Below are 21,743 nucleotides of genomic sequence, written 5' to 3' on the forward strand. Positions count from 1 at the left end.
AGTGGACCGGCAATTCAAACCCACAGTGTGCAAGGGTCAACTGGATTCATGATGTCTGTGAGGTTCTGAGGCTCAGGACCAGCTCTTTGGAATAAGTTGGGACAACACGCACCTTCCACTGCTCCTTACAGAGAAACCAAGGCTCAACTGCAAAACAGTTTTATTTGTTAAATTATCAAACGGGATTATCATACAAAACAATAACTATATGGCTAGGTTAAGTGTATAAAGTGCTCAAGTTTCCAGAACATCATATGTGGGTCACTGCAGGTCCACCCCCTCTCCCCACCCCAAACAAGGGGCACAGGACGTGCTTCCTTCCCCATGGTGTGCAGGAAGGTCCCCACTCCGGTTAGGGACACAGCCTGCATGTGGATTCACGGCTCGTCGTGGCCCGAAAGGAGCAGGCTCCTTAGCTCTCCCTGAGTTTCCCCACCAGTGGCCTCCTCAGGATTGAAATACCACTGGCTGGTGGCCTTGGGGCCCTGGGCCTTTTCCCAGGCCTCCTGGTTGATTAAGGCTGCCTCTTTACTCGCCTCGGCGGAGAGTTCCAGAACCTGGGTAAAGCTCCTGTGGAAACAAGACGATGATGAAAGCTTTTCACCCTCTGTGCCCGAGCACCTGCGCAGCTGCCATGTCGGGGGGCGGGGGCGGGGGGAGGTTCAGGGTGACCCTCCTCGGGCTCGTGGGAAAGCGGCAGTGAATAAGTTTTTTCTGAACAGAACTCAAACAGGGAAGCCCTGAGAGCAGGACCGGGCAGGTGTGAAAGAAAAGAGTTGTTTACTCGACAACTATTTAGGGAGTATCAACACTTGACAGGAACCACCCTAAGAGCGGGAGGCAGAGCCATGAACGGGGAGCTCCCCCAGCAACCACACAAGATAAACGGCAGCGGGGAGATAGCACGGAACGAGCGTGCTTCCCCGCTCCCTCCCGTGGCCCCGGCCATCTAGAACACTTTGGCGCGTCTCATTCAGTCCCGGGCCACAGAGTGACGAGGGAGATGCCACAGCAGGTGGCGCTTATCATGAGTCCTTCAAACCTCTCAGGCACCTCGGGAAGCACATCTGGCATCGTAAGGGAGAAGAAGACTAGATTCTTTTTTAGAAGAGGTGGAAGAAAGCCTCATGGTTAGAAATGTCCTGGAGGAGAGAAGGGGACCGGGTGGCTTTCGGGGGCTGGACATGGGCTGAGTGGACCTGGGCACTGGTTACACAAGGGTGCCCGGTAGTGAAAGCCACTGAGCTGTACCGTTACAATCTGTGGCTTTTCTATATGTACTTATACATCAATAAGAAGTTCCTGGGAACTCCCTGGCAGTCCAGTGGTTGGAACTCTGTGCTTTCACTGCCGTGGCCTGGGTTTGATCCCTGGCTGGGGAACTAAGACCTCACGAGCCACACAGAGCATCAAAAAACTGTCTGAGGGCCCCTGAACTGCTGTGTTACCCCAAGGAAGTGATCGCCCCTTTCTATTTTGGCTGCTCAAGAACGAGCACAGGAGTTTTGGTTGGGTTGAAGGCATCTTGCCCATTCCCCTCTCCCTGCCTCGCTGGACCCTCGTACCCTCAGCCCCTGCAAACACCAGAGCTGCCCACCCTCCGGAACACAGCACACCTTCCACAGGGCAGCCGCCAACAGCCCATCTCTGCCCGACAAGGAGATGTGGGGAGAGGAGTACTATCTTTTTAAAAAAGTATTTTCTGTAATACCTTTGGAGCTCCAGATCCTTCTTTTGGGTCATTTCCTTGAGTTCCCTCAGCAGGTCCAAGGCCTTCGCGTTTTCTTCTGAGCTGCTGATGCCAAGTTCTCCCAGCAGATGGCATGTGGTCGTCAATTCCCCCTGCAACTTGTCTGGAGGGGAAAAGGCGGTGTCAGCCATGGTTTCAAGGTGCCCCAAGCAATGGATGCACGAGCTGGCTGGCTGACTGTATTTTTCTCCTTTTGCTGGAATGCTCTCATGTTATGCAGGAATTGTGATGAGCTCGAAGGCAGAAAGGGTCGTGAAGGAAGATATTCGTGCACTGGTACTGCCTCTGTGCCCCTTTGCCTGCGATCACGGGGCTCTGAGACGGCGGGCCATGTGTGGCTGCCATCTAGGCAGTCATTGGAACATACCTGGAATGGTGCACTGGTGCCCTCAACAGAAGCAAATCCAAAAGACAGAGAAGATCTGGTCTGGGAGTAACTTAAGAACAAACCCATAGTTCCCACTCCCGGTTCCCCGCACTTCTGCCCCCAACGCCCCCCCAGCAGAGAGCCGCCTGCAACAGCGCTGGGTCCCCCCTGCTCTAACAAAACTAGCATCTCTCCGAGTCCAGCACATGTCCCAGCTGTAAATTATAACACTTGGGGAACCTTATAAGTGTTCTTACAAACACATATCTTCTTTGCCAGGGGACTGAACTGTGTCCTCCCAAAAAGACATGTTCAGGTCCTAATCTCAAGTACCCGTGAACATGACCTAACTGGAAATGAGGTTTTTGTAGATGTAACGGAGTTAGAATGAGGTCATTAGGGAGGGGCCTAATCCAATAACTGGTGTCCTTCTAAGAAAAGGGCAGTTTAGACACAGAGGCGCTCAGAAACAAGGCCATGTGAAGACAGAGGCAGCAGCACAACACTGTAAATCAACTACACTGCAATGAAAATTTAAAAAAACAATACCAAAATAAAATAAAGCTTGGTGACTTCCCTGGTGGTCCAGTGGTTAAGAATGCTCCTTCCAATGAAGGGGACGCAGATTCGATCCCTGGATCCCACGTACCGCAGGGCAACTAAGCCCACACGCCGCAGCTACGGAGCACACAAGCCACGACTAGAGAGCTACAACTACAGAGCCCACACACTCTGGAGCCTGCACGCCGCAATGAAGAGCCCACGCGCTGCTACGAAAAGATCCCGCGTGCCACAACTAAGACCCGACGCGGCCAAAAATAAATAAATAAATATTTTTTAAAAGCTTAATTAAAAAAAAAAAAAAAACAGAGTCAGAGTCTGAAGGAATGCTCCATGAGCCAAGACTGCCAGAACACTAAAAGCCAGGGGATGCATTCTCCCCTAGAGCCTCCAGAAGAATCCAACCCCAATGACACCTTGATTTCGGACTTCTAGTCCCCTAAACTGGGAGGGAATAAATTTCTGTTGTTTTAGGCCACCTGATTTGTGGTATTTTGTTACAGAAGCCCTAGGAAACTCAAACAGTCCCCAATCCCAACTCCTGGCAACTATCTAGGGCATTTATCAGAGATGGAGACCAAGAGATATAGACGTGCAGTTGGTTGCCATAATTATAAAATTAGAAACCCGGACACAGATGATGGTTCAACATGGCTCATTTTTCAAGGTCCCGTTTCATACATATACTATTTCACATTGGAAAAGGCTTGATTTTACATCAGTAAAGTCAAGCTAAACACGTCCAGGTGGCTCATGAGAACTTTGCTTAGAAATAACCAAACTCTATGTCATATGACCCAGCAATCCCACTCCTGGGCACATATCTGGACAAAACTCTAATTCAAAAAGATACACGCACCCTTATCTTCATAGCAGCACTATTCACAATAGCCAAGACATGGAAGCAACCTAAGTGTCCACGGACAGATGAATGGATAAAGACGATGTGGCACCTATATACAATGGAATACTACTCAGCCATAAGAAAGAATGAAATAATGCCATTTGCAGCAACACAGATGGACCTAGGGATTATCATAGTAAGTGCGGTAAGCCGGAAAAAGACAAGTATCATATGACATCACTTACATGTGGAATCTAAAATATGACATAAATGAACTTATCTACGAAACAGAAACAGACTCACAGACGCAGAGAACAGACCTGTGGTTGCCAAGGGGCAGCGGGGGGGATGGAGTGGGAGGCTGGGGTTAGCAGATGCAAACTAGTATCTATAGGATGGATAAACAACAAGGACCCACTATATAGCACAGGGAACTATATTCAATATCTCGTGATAAACCATAATGGAAAAGAATACGAAAAAAAGAATGTCTATATGTGTATAACTAAGTCACTTTGCAGTATTGCAGAAACTACCACAACATTGTATTGATAAATCAACTATACTTCAGAGAAAGAACGGGAGGAAGGGAGGGTGGGGTACGGGAGACAGGGAGGGAGGGAGCGGGGAGAGGGAGACAGGGAGGGAGGGAGAGGGAGGGAGGGAGGGAGGACCAAACTGTAGGGCAGCTGAAAACTTGTTTGGGGAAGATACTTGTTTTAAAGAGAATTTTAGGATAGAGGATGGCACTCTTCACACTTGCCGCCTTCTTCAAGTGAAGTATTAGGTGGGAACGCTATACAGGAAAGGGACCCTCTCAGCTCTGCTTAGAAGGCAGGACAGGGTTGGGGTCGGTGGCCCTGTTGTTCCCCAGCCACCAAAGCACCTTTGTAGAGACTGCAGTCTCCCCAGGACACCTTTCAGCAGGACGGAAAATCACTGCAGGGGTCCTACAGACCTAGGTTCAAATCCCAACACAGTCCTTACTCAGGGCATGCATGACCCCACACAAACCGCAGCCTTGCTGGCCCCCTGCGTCCTCTGCCATTTGATGGGGTACGCGCCATCTACCTGAGAGGAGGCCTATGACCTGACACGAACGGATAAAGGTGCCCAGGACACAGGAGATGCCAGCATGCGTCCCACCCCTTGCCGGGCAGCTGCCCCGTTTCCTACCTAAGAAGCACTGCCCGTCTCCGTCCAGGTGGACCGATCTCACGGGCAGTTCATGCCTCGTGGTGTCCAGGGCCGTCGCAAATGTCTTGTATCGTTCCTTAAAGCAGCTGGCCATGGCCTCACAGGGGCTCAGCATCTCGATCTGCAGGCAGAAGGGGAAGGAGCCTGTGGGACGAGGCCCTGCACTCACCTCGCCAGTTTGCCAGACGGCACCTGTGAGGTAAGACACAGCACTGTTCTGCCAGGTCTCCCAGAGAAACTTCTAAGGGTGCAGCGGGCTCTCCCCTCACTCCCAGGTGCCCCGAAGATGGCCCGGCCAGTAGCAAGGTGGCCTGGGTCTCCTCACCAGGAACACGTGTCCGCCTTCCAGCTTGTTCCAGGGCTGGGCCCTCCTGCTTCAGAGCACTGAGCTGACATGCCTGCCCCCCACCAAGGCCATGCCCGGCAGCCCCCTTTTCCCTTGTACATGCCGTCTGGGGGTTGTAAGGATTCATTTGTTTGACTGTCTTTCCCTTCCCTTCTATCGTGAGTTCCACGAGGATAGGGACCCTGTTCTCAGCTCAGGGCCGGGCTGCTGGGCACACTCATGTGTACATGCTGGGTGTTACGGGCTGAATTGTGTCCCCACAAATTCCTCTGTTGACATCCCAACCCCCAGCACCTCAGAATGTGACCCGATTTGGAGACTTTACAGAGGTAATTCAGTTAAGGTGGGGTCATTAAGCTGGGCCTTGATCAGTATGACAGGTGTCCTTACAAAAGGGGGAAATGTGGAGACAGACACTCAGAGGGAGAGAGCCAGGTGACGAGACACAGGGAGAAGATGCCATCGACAAGCCAAGGAGAGAAGCTGGGACACAGCCTTCTCTCGTGGCCCTCGGAAGGAACCAACCCTGCAGACACCTTGATCTCAGACCTTCAGCCTCCAGAACTGAAAGAAAATACATGTCAATTGTTTAAGCCGCCGCGCACTCTGTGGTCCTTTGTTATGGCGGCCCCAGGATACATACTTACTGGGTGAGGAGCCCCATTCCCTGATCGGCCCTTTCTAGGTTCCCACGATTCGTTGTGACCTTCCCTAGCATGGACACTCCCGTCCCAGCACTGACCACACAGCACCAAGCCCAAGTCTCCCACCAGCACCCTGGCCCAAATGGGCAGGTCTGGAGTACATCTGTGTCACTGGGCACAAGTCTCAGGATACAAGTCACCAGAATACATGCCCATGTGTATTGAAGGGACAGAGGCCTCTTGCTGGTTGGTTCTGACATTACCGCCTTGTCCTCTGATAAACCGTCACGTAGCAACACCCAGTGGTGTCAAAAGCCGGGCACAGAGTCAGAGCCAGGCGAGGAGCGACGCTCACAATAAAGGCTCCCTCCAACCACCCCACCACCACCCCCGTGGGACAATGCTGCCAGGATGCGCCTCTTGGAGGCTGCGGTCACCCCTGACCTGCGCATCCAGGACGTCTGCCAGCTCCCGCTTCCTCTGACAGAGGAGAAATTGGCGCTTCAGCTCGTGAGCTTTTTTCTGGAGCCTCTCCTTCTCTTTGCACATTATTAATAAATTCTTTTCTGCCTTTTCTTCGAATGCAGCAAGACCACTTTCCATCTGGGAAATGCAAAACAAAAGCTCAGGCCAGAGGCGACCTCACCTCCGCGGCTGACAGTGGCCGCCCTTCCACCCACGACACGCGTGCAGGAGGCTCCGTCCTCACCTTCAAGGTCAGCAGAGTCAGGAGTAGTGTTTGGGATTCCATCATTTCCATCGCTTCGGAGAGATCCTTCAGGAGAAGAAAATGACACTGCTGGTTCCCCGTGAACTGGTATAAAGCCAGCTCTCTTCCCGGGGAGGGGCAGAATCCTAACCTGTCTGTACTTTTTTTCAATCAGTAATCGAACAATTCTAGACTGTGTATCGACTCGTTTCTATTTGCTCATTTAGTCTTTCGAGTCCTCTGTGAAAAGGAAGGTGGTTTGGTCCCTTCCTGCAAGCTGGTCTGTCAAGCGTGAGCTGAAGGGCACCCACCAACTTGTTGCCTTGCCAGAACCAGGACTTGGGGTTCCCACCTGGGTGAGACCACAGCCTGGCCGCCCTCCCTGCCGTGAACAGGGCCTGGCCTAGTGCCTTCCCTAGCGTGGCACTGGCAAACAAGGCCTCAGTCTCATTTTTCACATGATCCTGCATTTGTATCCCCTCCTGTACATGTAGCTGGGGAAACTGAAACCGCAAATCCTCTAAGGATGGGTAAGGTTTTTGTTCTAAAAGGCACAGCTGGCTTGTTTATTCTTGGAGTCCCCAGGTTTCGAGGGGCACGTGGCACAGGGCAGATTTAGCCAACCTGCTATAGTGGCTTCCCTCTCATTTCAGAGACTTACTGGGCTCTTTTTCCTCAAGGCAGAAAATGATGATGACTCGGCTTTCTTTGACATTGTTTTTTCTAACTGTGGAGTCTTTCGGACCACACTTTTGTCTAAGATCAAGAAAAGCGTTTTATCCATAATTTGAAAAGATACATGCACCCGTGTTCACAGCAGCATTATTTACAACAGCCAAGACACGGAAGCGACCTAGAGGTCCATCAACAGATGGACGGGTAAAGAAGATGTGGCACATATACACAACAGAGTATTACTCAGCCATATAGAAGAATGAAATAATGCCATTTGCAGCAACATGGATGGACCTAGAGATTGTCATACTGAGTGAAGTAAGCGAGACGGAGAAAGACAAATACCATATGATATCACTTACATGTGGAATCTTAAAAAAAAATGATACAAATGAACTTATACAAAACAGAAACAGACCTACAGACACTGAAAACAAACACTTATGGTTACCAAAGGGGAGGGGGGGATAAATTAGGAGGTTGGGGTTAACATAGACACACTACTGTATATAAAATAGATAACCAACAAGGACCTACTGTACAGCACAGGGAACTATACTCAATATTTTGTAATAACCTATAAGGGAAAAGAATCTGAAAAAGAATAGATATATATGTATGTATAACTGAATCAATTTGCTGTACACCTGAAACTAATACAACATTGTAAATCAACTATGCTTCAATTTTTAAAAAAAAGTGTTTTTTAAGGTGAGAAGAGCATATTTTGGGAGCCCTCAGACATGCATTGCAACCCCCAGCTGGGGAAAGGACAGGTACAGCCAATGACTTACCATTAATGGCCGAGAGATCCAGGTCAGGTGGGGCAGTGCCATGCCCTTCCAGCAAGGTCGACTGCAGGTCACCTTTGCCAGTTCCACTGCTGTCTGTGGGCCCAATGAGAATCCCCAGAAGTCAGCACAGTCAGCAAGATACTCTACACTTACGGCCGGGAGCAGCTAACTTTTCTGTACAATATCACCTGCTTCCAAAAACTCAGTTTCTTACGAGGGAGCAGTAGAGAAGGCTGAAAAACCTCTGGAAATTCCCACCCATCAACTTGAATATATTTTAAAGTAGAACTAGAAAAGAGATGCAGTCTTTATAACTGAAAGATACAAATAAGCCTTTCTGCTCAGTTTAAGTACAAGATGCTGTGTACAAATGAACTTATTTACAAAACAGAAACAGACCCAGAGGCATAGAAAACAAATTTATGGTTACCAAAGGGGAAGGGGGGGGAAAATTAGGAGTTTGGGATTAACATATACACACCACTATGTATAAAACAGATAAACAAGGACCTACTGTATAGCATAGGGAACTCTACTCAATGTTTTGTAATAACCCATAAAGGAAAAGAATCTGAAAAATATATGTGTGTGTGTGTGTGTGTGTGTGTGTATAAAATATATATATATGTATGTATAACTGAACCACTCTGTTGTATACCTGAAACTAACACACCACTGTAAATCAACTATACTTCATATAAAAAATAAAAAAATGAAAGATGCTGTGTTCAGGGTATAAGAATCTAATAACACATGATATACTTGTTCTGCCCTCTGCTCTTTTTTTTTTTTTTTTTGCAGTACGCGGGCCTCTCACTGCTGTGGCCTCTCCCGCCTGTGGGCTCCGGATGCGCAGGCCCAGCGGCCATGGCTCACGGGCCCAGCCGCCCCGCGGCATGTGGGATCCTCCCGGACCAGGGCACGAACCCGCGTCCCCTGCATCGGCAGGCGGATTCTCAATCACTGTGCCACCAGGGAAGTCCTGAGAACCCTGATTTTTAAATGTGGCAGGCCCAGTTTTTGACCCCTCTGGCCATGCCAGCTTTCCCAGCTTCACACATGGCCTTCAACCCAACTGCATGAGAAAAGACTAGAAGGCCGGCTCCAGCTCCATGTGCTTGCTTCTCAGTCGTGCCTGGGTCAAGGAACAGCACAATTTCTGACAAACATCCAAGCCAAGATCAGCGAGCTCTAGCATGCAGGCCAGATCCGGCCCACTTCCTGTGTTTGTAAATAACTGGGACACAGACACGCCCATTTGTGTGCACACTGTCTGTGGCTGCTTTCACGCTGCGATAAGGCAGAGTTAAGTTTCTATGACAGAGAGCCCCTGGCCTGCGAAGCCTAAAATATTAACCACTGGCTCACAAAAGTTTTGCTGACCCTTGATCTGAACAATAAGGCAGGAAATCTAACCTGTAAAAGAACATACTTAGTTATTCCACTATGGGACGCAAAGCTGTCACCATTCTGAATGAGGGTTTGCAGGCCGAGAAACAATTCTGCTTTCTGTGACTCGCTCTTATGCAAAAGAAGAGCTGCCCACCACTGCTGGTGAAGCAGGCACCGGAGGAGTTGGGTGAAGTACTACTCTGGAGAGGAGCCTTCCCAGACTTCTAGAATGAGCACACTGACTAGGACTGAAGAGCAAATATACCAACACAGACGGCCTGAGTGGTAGATCATAAGTGAGTTTCCGCCCTTCTGGGCTACATTCTCCAATTTTGTTTAATAACAAACGCATATCATGTCTACAACCAGAAAAACTGAAAGTTTTTCATATCACTTTGGTGAAAGCTTCTAGTAGAAGGGGTATGGGGAGACCATTATGAGGAAGACCCAACCCAAGGTAGTGAGAGGCAGGAAAATGAGGTCTCATACCCTCTCTGAAAGTCCTGCTCTCAGAGCTCTGGTGGGGAAACAGTCACATGATCAAGGAACTGGTGCCCCAAGGGAGCACCATGATGGCAATGTGGCTCTTCTCTGGGGTCATATAGAAAGGAAATGACTCCCCCCCATTCCCCTGCCAACCCCCTTCAGATCTTCGTATGCCCCAAATCTGTCTTTATGCTGAAACTCTCTGCCAAGCTCCTTTTCCTCATACTTTCCAGAAAGGAAAGGGCGTCTTAAACTTGCATGCTTAAAAACAAAATTCACCACCACGCTCATCACTTCCTAAGCCTCAGTGCTGTTTCACCCTCCTTCCATCTTTACGTACCTTTGCTCTTCTGGAGTGGGTTGGGTTTTCTTCCACCTTCAAGCATCTTCCCACTGGCCTTTAACGCATCTGCTGCAGGAGGCTGTTAGGGGAATATATGACATTCAGGGGACAAGACACTTTCCTTCCACGAGAAGGGGCCCCTCTGCAGTTTGCAAGGTCTGCATCTGCTCTTACCTTGAGACAAGGGATAGATTCAAGGAGTCCTGACATTTAATTGCATACATACGGGATGAACTAATTTTGTCAGAAGGATACCCTCACATGCGTAGAACATAGGAAACCACCAAAATGTTTGCTGGTGATGATCTCTGACATGGCAGATTACAGATGACTGATTTTCTGCATAATTTTTAGTACTGGCCAGTTTAGGAAAGAGAACATATTACTTCGGTTGTCAGAAAAAACAAAGCTTTTGGACAGGTATTAATCTTCAAAACTTATTTAAAAAGCAAGCAGTGCATGGAGCTACCAAGCCATTATGACAATATAAAAGCAAAAAGAGGGAATTCCCTAGTGGTCCAGTAGTTAGGACTTGGCACTTTCACCGCCAAGGCCCAGGTTCAATCCCCGGTCAGCGAACTATGATCCCACCACAAGCCACGTGGCGCGGCCAAAAAATAAAATTTAAAAAAGCAAAAAAAAGACCTTATAAAGAGTGAGAATATTTTGATGTACAGACACCACTCCTATTCAACCTCCCATTGGAAGTCTAGGAATAAGAAATAAAAGGCAAACAGGTTACAAAAGAAGAAATAAAACTCTCTTCTTGCAGACATGACTCTTCACATAGAAAATCTCAAAACATACTAAAAAACACTACTAAAACTAACATGTTTAGCAAGGTTGCAGGATACAGGGTCAATATAAAAAGATATTTCTAGCAATGAACAACTTTGGAAATTGAAATTAAAAGACAGCACCATGGGACTTCCCTGGTAGTCCAGTGGATAAGACTCTGAGCTCCCAATGCAGGGGACCCAGGTTCGATCCCTGGTCGGGGAACTAGATCCCACACACGTGCCTCAACTAAGAGTTCACATGCCGCAACTAAGAGTTCGCATGCCGCACCTAAGAAGTCTGCATGCCACAAGTAAGAAATCTGCACGCCGCAACTAAAAGTCCTCATGCCACAACTAAAGATCCCACGTGCCACACGAAGATCCTGCATGCCGCAACTAGGACCTGGAGCAGCCTAAATAAATAAATGTTAAAAAAAAAAAAAAAAAAGACAGTACCATGTAAAAGTTCTGAGCAAAGAAAAAAATTTTGTAACTCTGTGCGGTGACGCATGTTAACTAGACTTACTGTGATGATCATGTTGCAATATTTGCAAAGATTGAATCATTATGTTGTACCTCTAAAACTAGTATTGGGACTTCCCTGGTGGTATAGTGGTTAAGAATCCACCTGCCAATGCAGGGGACATGGGTTTGATCCCTGGTCTGGGAAGATCCCACATGCCGCAGAGCAACTAAGCCCATGTGCCACAACTACTGAGCCTGTGCTCTAGAGCCCGTGAGCCACAACTACTGAAGCCCGAGTGCCTAGAGCCAGTGCTCGGTAACAAGAGAAGCCACCACAATGAGAAGCTCAAGCACGACATCGGAGTGTAGCCCACACTCCCCACAACTAGAGAAAGCCTGCACACAGCAACGAAGACCCCATGCAGCCAAAAATAAAAAATAAATAAATAAAATTAAAACTAATAGAATGTTATATGTGAATTATTTCTAAACAAACAAATAAAATTTCTTCAAGAAAGAAAGAAAGAAAAGACAAGATAGTACCTTGCATAATAGCACGAAAAACACACCAAATACTTAGGTATAAACCTAAGCAAACATGGGGAAGGTCTGTATGCTGGAAATCACAAAAACACTGATGAAAAAAATCTAAGACCAAATAAAGGGAGAGGTATACCATGTTCATGGATTGAAAGACTTGGGTGTTTTTAGGATGTTATTCTCCCTGAGCTAATGCATAGATTCAATACAATTAAAATCCCCGAAGTTTTGGTAGGAAATGGCAAGCTAAGGCTAAAATTCATATGGAAAGGCAAAGGAACTAGAAGAGTCGGTTTTGGAAAAGAACAGAGTGGGAAAATTCACACAACCCAATTTTAAGACTTACTATAATACAAGGCTAAAGTAACCTGGGCAGTATGGAAATGGACTAAAGATAGACATGTAGAACAACGGAAAAGAATAGAGTCCAGAAATGATGCATACATATATAGTCAATTGCTTTCCAACAGAGGTGATGAGACAATAAAACAGGGAAAGGAAAGTCATTTCAACAAATGGTGTTGGAACAAGAGGACATCCATACACTTAAAAACGAACTTTAATTCCATCATCACACCAGATACAAAAATTAATTCAAAATGGACCACAGACCTAAACTCATACAGAAGAGAACATGGGAGAAAATCTTTATGGTCTTGGGTAAGGCAAAGATTTCTTAGAGAAGAAACCAAAAGCACATTTCATAAAAGCAGAAATCGATAAATTGGACCTCATCAAAATCGAGAACTTCTGCTCCTCACCAGACACTTAAGAGAATGGAAAGCCAAGCCACACACTGGGAGAAAATATTTGCAAATCACCATAAAGAGTTGGTATCTAAGATATTGAAAGAGCCCTCAAAACTCAATAATGAGAAAACAAACAACCTCATTTTTTTTTAATGTGCAAAAGATTTGAAAGGACACATCACCAAAGATATAGGACTGGCCAATGAGCACATGAAAAGATGCTCAATATCATTAGTTGTTATGGAAATGCAGTTTAAAACCACAATGAGATACCACTTCATACCCACTAGAATGGTTTCAGTCCTAAAGTACTGACTCTCCTCTGTGGCTCATAGGAATGTAAAAAGTGGCAGCCACTTTGGATACCAGCTGGGCAGTTACTAACAAAGTCAAACAGACATTTACCCTACAATTCCCCTCCTGGGAGAAATGAAAACACATCCACACAGAATTCTGCACAGGAATGTTTAAGGTGGCTTTATTCATAATTGCCAAAATCGGGAAACAAACCAAATGTCCTTTGCCAGGGAGTGGCTGTGCACACTGTGGTCCATCCGTACAGTGGAATATTCTTCAGCCATCAGAAGGAACTAGCACTAACTGTAAAAGGCAACGACAGGGAGGGAGGGACCTTTATATGAAAGCAACCAGACTGCAAGAGTCTGCATCCTGGTGGCACCTTTTAAGTGAGCCTACTGCAAAGGCAAAGCTACAGGGACAGAAAACACATCATGGTTGCCTGGGGTGGGGAGGAGCTGGTTCCATGGGAGCACGAGGGGACTTTGGGCGGGGGGGGGGGGGGGGCCGGTGGTGACAGAGTGTTCTCTATCTTGACTGTGGTGGGTCTGTGACTGGATGTGTTTTTCAAAACTCAGAGAACTGTACGCTGAAGAGTGACACTTCCTCTATGTAAATTACACCTTAATTTAAAAGATGAAAAAAAAAAGAAAACGGAGAAGCTCTTAAAGATCTAAAATACTAGAACATGCAAACACATGGGGGTACTGTAACCAAGTTTGCCAGGCAACGTTAAAATTATGAAGTGTGGACTAGTATTCTCTGTTGAAAATCATTTCAATACTGTAAACCACAGACTCTGGGTAAGGATGTGTCAATGTAGGTTCATCGATTGTAAATATGCCCCACTCTGCTGCGGGATGTTGACAACAGCGAAGCTACGCATGTGAGGGGGCGGACAGGGGTGTGTATGAGAAATCTCTGTACTTTCCACTCAATTTTGCTTTGAACCTAAAACTGCTCTAAAAAAATTAAGTCCATTAAAAAATAAATCACTCCAAGAAGCCTATCAGTTTGCATAAAGGTATCCTTTTTCTTCAAGCCAAATCTTAAGCCACATTAACCTGCCATTCACCCTACCAGAGTAAAAGAAAGGCAGCAGAAATTAATATTTAACTAAACTTTATCATAAACAAAGATTTGGAAAATGGAATGACACAACCTTCACCACGCTATCCATGCATACACACTGAAACAAAATGTCACTGGGTAATCTAATGATTATTTTCATTAAACATCACACAAAACAGGTTCCCAAGTTGTTAAGTGTTTCAGGCCATCATTTTCAATGGTTTCATGGTTTTTGTGGTGTGGCTAGTTCACTGAACTCTTCCTGTAACACTGGGTGATTCAGCCATGTCTTTCTTCCCCTAAAACCCTTTCTCTAAAACCCTACGGGTATTTTTTACAATACCAGCCAAGGCCAGGTAACCACGTGCCAGGCATTAGACAGAACTGTTTCAGGACAGAATCCAGAAAGGAATTACCGGGTTGAGAGACAGGAATAATTTTATGATTCACCAGAGATCATGGCTTTGCAAAAGAGATTCTCAAAGTGATCAGCCACCCATGACAGAGATCCCTGCCTTGGCACGAAGGGCATGACAGCCCCAAAGGCAACCGGACCAAGTCCCCAAAATGCTTCTTTCAGGACCAGGCTGTGCCTGGCCGGTGTGACTTGTCTCAGAATTCCAAGTTCGTCAGAACTCTGTTCAGAACTGTTTCAAACGTACATTGTATGTTACCTTTTTGGTGGTTTTCTTCTCATACTGCAAGTACCGGGACTCAACCACTCTTCCACCTGTGGGGACACACTGTTGGTTTATAATAAAACTATGACATGGACTGTGAGGACCCACCATGCACCTAGGATGCCCGCCCCCCACCCCGAGAGCCGGGTGCTATCAGCCCTCCCCACTCAGCCTCAAGCATGTATGGGACACCTACTATATGCAAGAACATATATGGAGGGAGTTCCTTGGTGGTGCAGCGGTTAAGAATCCGCCTACCAATGCAGGGGACACAGGTTCGATCCCTCGTCTGGGAAGATCCCACATGCCGCGGAGCAACTAAGCCCATGCACCACAACTACTGAGCCTGTGCTCTAGAACCCACGAGCCACAGCTACTGAGCCCTCGTGCCACAACTACTGAAGCCCGCACACCTAGAGCCCGTGCTCCACAACAAGAGAAGCCACCGCAATGAGAAGCCCACGCACTGCAACGAAGAGTAGCCCCTGCTCGCCACAACTAGAGAAAGCCCACGCACAGCAACAAAGACCCAGCACAGCCAAAAATAAATTAAAATAAGTAAATAATAAATTCTCTTTTAAAAGCTTTTTAAAAAGAACATATATGGAACACCTACTGTATGCAAGAACATTTATAGGATACCTGCTGTATACAAGCACCAGGGCTAGAAGCGGAGACACAGAGACCCACAGGAGCTATGATCAAGGAAGATCAGGAATATGTGCCAAAGTTCAAAACAGAAAGTGGACTCAGGGGCAGGGCAGGGAAAGGAAGAAAGATCTTCCAAAGATGGCCACCTGCTCTCCTCCTCTTCCCTCCCCAACTCACTCCCTGTGGTCATGACCCCAACTGCCCTTCCCCCACAAGCCCATCTATGACCCACTCATGGTACTGCCTTTCAAATCCCCCACCCCCCTCACCTAGCTCAGGACCACTCTCCTGAGACACACTAGGCACTGACGCTCTTCTCGGACACGGCTGTACCCCTTGGTGACAGCCCAGCCCCAGGTGCCCTTCCATCCTGATCCTGGGGCACTGAAGGTGTGTGAAGGAGACACATGTGTCCCCCCAACCTCCAGGGGCTCTCGCTGCAGTCCCTGTGATCATCCACAGTCCTCTGTTCTGATCCCCCACCCCCTCTCCCAGACCCTCCTGCCCACTTCCTACACCGGGCCATCCCTCTGGTCAGCTGGTAACCTGTTTCCTACTTCATTGGGAAGACAAAAGCAGCCCCAGGAGATCCTCCCACCTGGGCATCTAGCTGCCTCCCAACCTCAGGGCCATATCCTGGGCCCCCCATGTGGAGCGACCTCTGTGCTTTGGGGTAAAACCAACCCCCCAACTCTGGGTGCTAGAGCCCAGCCCTCACTCCGTTAGGAAACTGCCCTGGCAACCCCTCTCCGCCTGCCCCACCCAGTATCACCCCACTTCCTCTCTCCAATGGTCACACTGTTCATCCCCCCTCCCCTCCCCTCCCCCACTTCTCTGCTCCCCTTTGCCATGGCGGATCCTCTTCTTCTCCTCTCTCCTTCCCTTGAATCCCCCCGCACCCCAGCCTGGCTCTCACAGTCACCACGGCACCAAAGAAGCTCCTTTCATCCAGACCACGGAGATCTCCCTGCTCTGATGCCCACCCACCCCTTCTCAGCCCTCGTTCTGAGCCAGCGGCAGCGCTGCACACAGTGCTCACTTGCACCCTCCTTTTTTTTTTTTTAAATTTAATTTATTTATTTATTTTTGGCTGCACTGGGTCTTCGTTGCTGCACGCAGGCTTTCTCTAGTTGCAGCGCGCGGGGGCCACTCCTCGCTGCGGTGCACGGGCTTCTCATTGCAGTGGCTTCTCCTGTTGTGGAGCACAGGCTCTAGGAGCACGGGCTCAGTAGTTGTGGGTCACGGGCTCTAGAGCGCAGGCTCAGTAGTTGTGGCGCACGGGCTTAGTTGCTCTGTGGCATGTGGGCTCTTCCCGGACCAGGGCTTGAATCCGTGTTGACTGCATTGGCAGGTGGATTCTCAACCACTGCCACCAGGGAAGCCCTGCACCCTCCCTCTTGAGACACTCTGTCCTCCAGGCTGACTGGCTCTCTGGCAGCTGCAGCAGGCTGTCTTCCGGGTCCATTAGCTGGTGAAGGGTGAGTGCCTCCAGACACCTTGCAGGTCCCGTGTCACCTGTTCCTCCAACCAGCGGGCACATGCCACCCCTGCCACCTTCACGACTCTGCTCGGCCCAGCCCCTCCCTTAGGCCAGAAGCTACCCCCATCCTGCTGTTTTATCCTCAGCAACTGTCACTGTCCAATACACCCTGTGTCTCCTTACGTCTCCTGATTCACCGCCTGTGTCCGGAGTGGCAAGCCCCCTGAGGGTAGGGATTCTTGTCTGTTTTGCTTGCTGCCACGTTCCACCACCTCGCAGGGAGGAGGTGCTCAGCAATGTGTCAAATGCATGAGTCTGCACTTTTCCTAGGTGCCCCCAGAGCTCAGGGGTCTCCCTTTTTGCTAGAGAGTGATGTGGTCAGTGTCACCTGCCTTGACAGTTCAGTCCCAAGACTGGGATTTCAACCATATTACCTTCATGCCCGAATTTGCATCTTTCTTTAGATGGGGGCTGCAGCCGCAAGCTTGAGTGGAAAAGAGGTACAACCACAGTTAACAGGCTGCCTGGAGCTGGACACGGAGGTGTTGGTTGCCCGGGGCGTGCCCCAGGCAGGGATGAGCCGTGCCTGCAGGGCAAGTGGCTCAGACATTCAGGCAGGAGGCACCTAAGGGTTGAGGCCAGGACCAGGCGGGGTCCAGGGGAGAGAATCGAGCCACACCTAGGGTCTGCCACTGGATGTCCAGTGAAGGATTGGGGCGAAGAACACCCCCAGTTCCAAGAGTGGGGAGACCATCCTGCATTGGGTCTTTCTAATACCATCAGCAAAGGGTAGGAAGGAGGCTCTGGGTTCCTTGCACAGTTGAAAAGCAGTTTCAAGTTTCTGGAAAATTAGAAGGCACCTGTTTGTTTTCAACAGTGGTAGATTTTCCACAGAAGCAATGTTACAATGAAGGATATAATTTGCGTCCAAGAGCTAGACCCTGTGTAAATATAACAGATGTTACAGACCAGATCATCCAGCGATGCTGTGATGCTATAACATATAAACCTCCAGTCATTTGGAACTGGAATTCTGCTCCAGGTTCTCTGAGACCTGCACTAGTCCACAGGCATAAAAAAATACTTCATCATTAACAGAGGCTTGAGATCCAACGTGGGAGATCCTTGGGTCTACAGCCCCAAACTGGGCACTGCCAAGAGTCAAGGGGGGCTGTTGACAGTGACCCCGGATGCACAGGTAGACATCGGATGTGTGGGCACCCCCAAGGGTCTGACGCGCTTACTGAGAAGAAACAGACTTTGATGTTTCCTAATGAATTCAGCTCACACTCTCCTCACCCACACTTCCAAGTGATGACCCCCATGGCCGGAAGGGCCCACTGCCCTAGATGACCCCCACCAGGTCCTGCCACACCCCTGGTTGCAGGGCTGGGTAACCAGAGTTGGGGTCCCCAAAGGTGTGACTAGAAGCGGGTAAAGCCCCAGCTCCCCTGCTCTGGTCTGTTTTTCTCTTCTCCAAAAGCACTTACGGGGGGGGAAAGAAAAAATCACTTTTTATTCCAGTGGATTCCATTTCAAAAGGTAGATTCCAATTTTACTCACCTTGTATTCTTCTTCCTCTCATCTTAGCACCGCTAGGAGTACTGGGACCCCCTGCAGAAGGCTTCCTAAAAGAGGAAAACGGGGGTCTTGTTAATGCAGTTGGATAGAAAGCTCAGGGAAGCCAGCCAGGAACCTGGGCTTCCTCGGGACAGCCCAGTCCCAGCACCCACCACCCATGCCCATCTCTGCGAGGTGGGGCCACCTCCATGGCAGGAGGAAAACAGAGCCCCAGCCCCGTCACCTGGGGACAACACCTACGTGAGAAGAGCGAGCATTTTTGCCGAACTTCAAAGGTCTCGATCTCATTAATTTGTTGGGCGTTTGTGTGTCAGCTGTATACCACTGAGGATACGAGGTGAACGCAGACAAAGCTCCTTCCCTGAGAGGGATGACCAGCATTTTCCCATCAGGCAAAGCGTGAAGAGCGAGCACTCCAGACAGGTAAAGGGGTGGGGATTGGGGGTGAGTGACAAAGAACCATTTGCTCAGGCACATGAGGAAGGATATTTCCAGACAGGGATCACCAAGACCAAGGGCACAGGCGCAGAGCAGAATGATGCGGAAATTGGAACTGATCAGCCCTATGGCTTAGCTGGAGAAGACTGAATTTGAGGAGGGGGTGTGGGATGATACAAACATTCAGTCCCTCACAGCCTGGCAGACAGGAGGCACTTGATAAATATTTGTCAGACAAATAACCCAGGGGTGCTCACTTGAGGGCAATTCTGACCCCTAGGAGACATTTGGCAATGTGTGAAGACACCTGTGATTGTCACAACAGAGGGGGCTGCTATCGGCTCAGTGGGTAGAGACCAGGGATGCTGCTCAACACCCTACAAGGCACAGGACGGCCCCCATCACAGAGATGATCGCACCCCAGATGTCAACACTGTCAAGGTTGGGGGACCCCTGGCATGGTGAAAGAGTGATCGGGAGCGTGGGACGGACATCTGCTGCAAAACTCCTGTCAAGAAATAACAAACCCTGGGGCTTCCCTGGTAGTGCAGTGGTTGGGAATCTGCCTGCCAATGCAAGGGACATGGACGGGTTCGAGCCCTGGTCCAGGAAGATCCCACATGTCGCGGGGCAATGAAGCCCGTGCACCACAACTAACTAAGCCTGCGCTCTAGAGCCCGTGAGCCACAACTACTGAAGCCCGCGCACCTACAGTCCGTGCTCCGCAACAAGAGAAGCCACTGCAGTGAGAAGCCTGCGCACGGCAATGAAGAGTAGCCCCTGCTCACCTCAACGAGAGAAAGCCTGCGCACAGCCACGAAGACCCGATGCAGCCAAAAATAAATAAAAAAGAAATAATGACCCTGAATATTATTAAGTCCTAAAAAGGAATGAAGTACTGATAATGCTGAAACGAATTAATCTCAAAAATGTTATCAATGCTGAAACGAATTAATCTCAAAAATGTTATCCTGAGTCAAACAAGCCAGGCACTAAGGCCACATGGTGTATGATTCCATGGATATGAAATGTCCAGAACAGGCAAATCCACAGAGACAGAAAGCAGACTGGTGGTTACCAGGAGCAGACTGAGGAGCATGAAGGATGGGGGGAGACTGCAAATGGACACAGGGTTTCCTTCTGGGGTGATGAAAATGTTCTAGAACTAGGTAGAGGTGGCGATTGCACAACGTTGTGAATGTCTTAATGCCATCGAATTGCTCGCTTTACAACGGTTCATTTGACGTGATGTGCATTTTGCCTCAATTTAAAAAAAGAATGAAGCCTGACATGATAGAGAAGAGGGTCCCATGAAGTAGGAATCACTGACTAGTCAGCCGGTGGGTGTGGGAGAGTCGGGGATGCCTCCCAGGTGTCCAGTCTGGGCGAGCGGGATGCCAGGCAGGGGTCTGGGTGCTGTAAATCCTGCTGTCGTCACAAGATGGGCTCCACTGGAGACAGCAGTGGTGGCCCCTTGCTCAGCTCACTGCAGCCATCTTCTGTGTAGTGGTCTCTGGGGACTCCAACGTGAGACCCAGGCCACGCTGGGGGGGCACCTCCAAGCCACAGTGGGGAGAGGCAACTTAACAAATGCTGGCTGGGTGCCAGCTGCTCTACTCCCTCATGGAATCCTCCCCACCCTACAAATACCTGACTGTTAGCCTGCTTTTATCTTTGCTTTCCAGACAAGGACCCAAGGTTTATACAGATCACCCCTGGGGAGTCTCAGAGCTGGAAACAGACAGAGCAAGGATTCCCTCTGGGGTCTGAGCCAGGGCTCTGGAGCCAAACCAAACGGACTAAGGCCAAACCTGCAGGGACACGGGGTGGGGGAGGGGTGTCACTACATATATTCCAGCCTCAAGTACTTCCCCTTAACCTCGGAGAGGCTAACGTCAATCTCACAGTTAGGTCAAGGGGCTGTGGAGTAAACAAGCGATTTCAGATGGCCCACTAAATTTTAATTCGCACAGGCACAATAAACATTGGCAGAATGAACAAAGCCCAGGAATCACGCCAGGCACCAGGTCATTGTTCGACGTCTCCCTTGGGCAAATGACCTTCCCTCCCTAAGCCTCCATCATCTCCTTTGTAAATGGGGAGAATAGAAAAAAGCGTGTGGGAGAATGAAAGGAGATACTTCAGTGGTCCAGCAGTTATCCACTACAAAGCGGTAATCGTAATACCGACGGATCGCACTTAGGGGCCAGACACTATTCTAAACGCTCTTAAGCCTCACACTAGGCCTACAAAACTGAACGGCGGCGTCAACAGTCCGGTTTCGCGACGGAGGAAAGCGAGGCACAGAGAGGTTAAGCCACTCGCCTGACATCGCCCCGGATCGAAACGGCTGACCAGGGACCCGAACTCGCCCTAAGGTCCTGAGCCCAAGCTCCCGAGCATGCGCAAGGCCGCATCCCACCTCCCAGAACTTGCGCATCCTCGGTGGTTCTTGGAGGAGTCAGATCCGGACTCACCCCAAGGACCCTCCCTCCCCAACTCTGCTGCCCCTCTGCCCCCAGCCCTCGACCAGGGCCCTCCAGCTGGCACCCATAAATCCAGACCCACGGTGCCTCGACTCACCCAGCACCACGCCCCGAGGTATCCGCCATTTTCCCGCCTTCAACTCAAAGGCCGGCTCTTCAAGTCGAACCCCCCCCGCCCCCGCCCCGACCAGGCCATATTGCGAAGCTACAAGAGGGGTGGCCTCGGGCCGTGTAGAGCGTGGCTGTGGGCAGAGAGGGCGCCTCCTGCTCGCGCGTCTCTCTGTCCTCCCCTCACACTTGGTTTCGCCCAGCAGCGGCAGGGGGCGGTGACGGGGCCGGGTCGGAAGTGATGGGCGGGGATTCGTGTTTCTCCGCCCCCTTGGCGCCCTGGCGTCACGCCCCCGGACCCGCCCCTCCG

The 21,743-nt window shown here is 49.4% G+C and overlaps 1 protein-coding gene across 9 annotated transcripts; it reads right to left on the reverse strand.

Moving 5' to 3' along the window:
* Positions 1-143: 143 nt before the first annotated feature.
* On the reverse strand, positions 144-21,496 carry HAUS8 (HAUS augmin like complex subunit 8). 9 transcript variants are annotated; one of them, XM_089905255.1, is made up of 12 exons: positions 21,423-21,459; positions 17,500-18,448; positions 17,255-17,304; positions 14,672-14,739; positions 10,106-10,187; positions 7,888-7,980; positions 7,080-7,174; positions 6,419-6,484; positions 6,154-6,312; positions 4,699-4,840; positions 1,712-1,853; positions 144-570 (listed from the first exon to the last, which is right to left on the reverse strand). In XM_089905255.1, the coding sequence occupies exons 2-12, from the start codon at positions 17,598-17,600 to the stop codon at positions 378-380; spliced, it is 1,191 nt and encodes a 396-aa protein (XP_089761381.1). In that variant the 5' UTR covers positions 17,601-18,448; positions 21,423-21,459; the 3' UTR covers positions 144-377. The 9 variants fall into 9 exon arrangements, with proteins under 9 accessions (XP_089761381.1, XP_022414305.1, XP_022414304.1 ...); XM_022558597.2 differs by lacking the exon at positions 17,255-17,304 and having other exon boundaries at positions 14,684-14,739; positions 18,384-18,448; positions 21,423-21,496; XM_022558596.3 differs by lacking the exon at positions 17,255-17,304 and having other exon boundaries at positions 18,384-18,448; positions 21,423-21,496.
* Between the last annotated feature and the right edge of the window lie 247 nt (positions 21,497-21,743).

This window comes from Delphinapterus leucas, unplaced genomic scaffold (assembly GCF_059928025.1).
Source record: "Delphinapterus leucas isolate spDelLeu-1000000601 "Yukka" unplaced genomic scaffold, BTC_Dleu_Yukka2 spDelLeu_asBTCV2_sq25, whole genome shotgun sequence".
Taxonomy (NCBI): Eukaryota; Metazoa; Chordata; class Mammalia; order Artiodactyla; family Monodontidae; genus Delphinapterus; species Delphinapterus leucas.

Coding starts and splice junctions, on each gene's coding strand:
- HAUS8 (XM_089905252.1), bottom strand. CDS start 17,600: ATGGTATTAGAAAGACCCAATGCAGGATGGTCTCCCCACTCTTGGAAC. Junction 10,188..14,671: donor CCAAAAAGGTAACATACAAT/GTACGTTTGAAA, acceptor TTCCCCTAACAG/CCTCCTGCAGCAGATGCGTT. Junction 7,175..7,887: donor GGATCTCTCGGCCATTAATG/GTAAGTCATTGG, acceptor TCTTGATCTTAG/ACAAAAGTGTGGTCCGAAAG.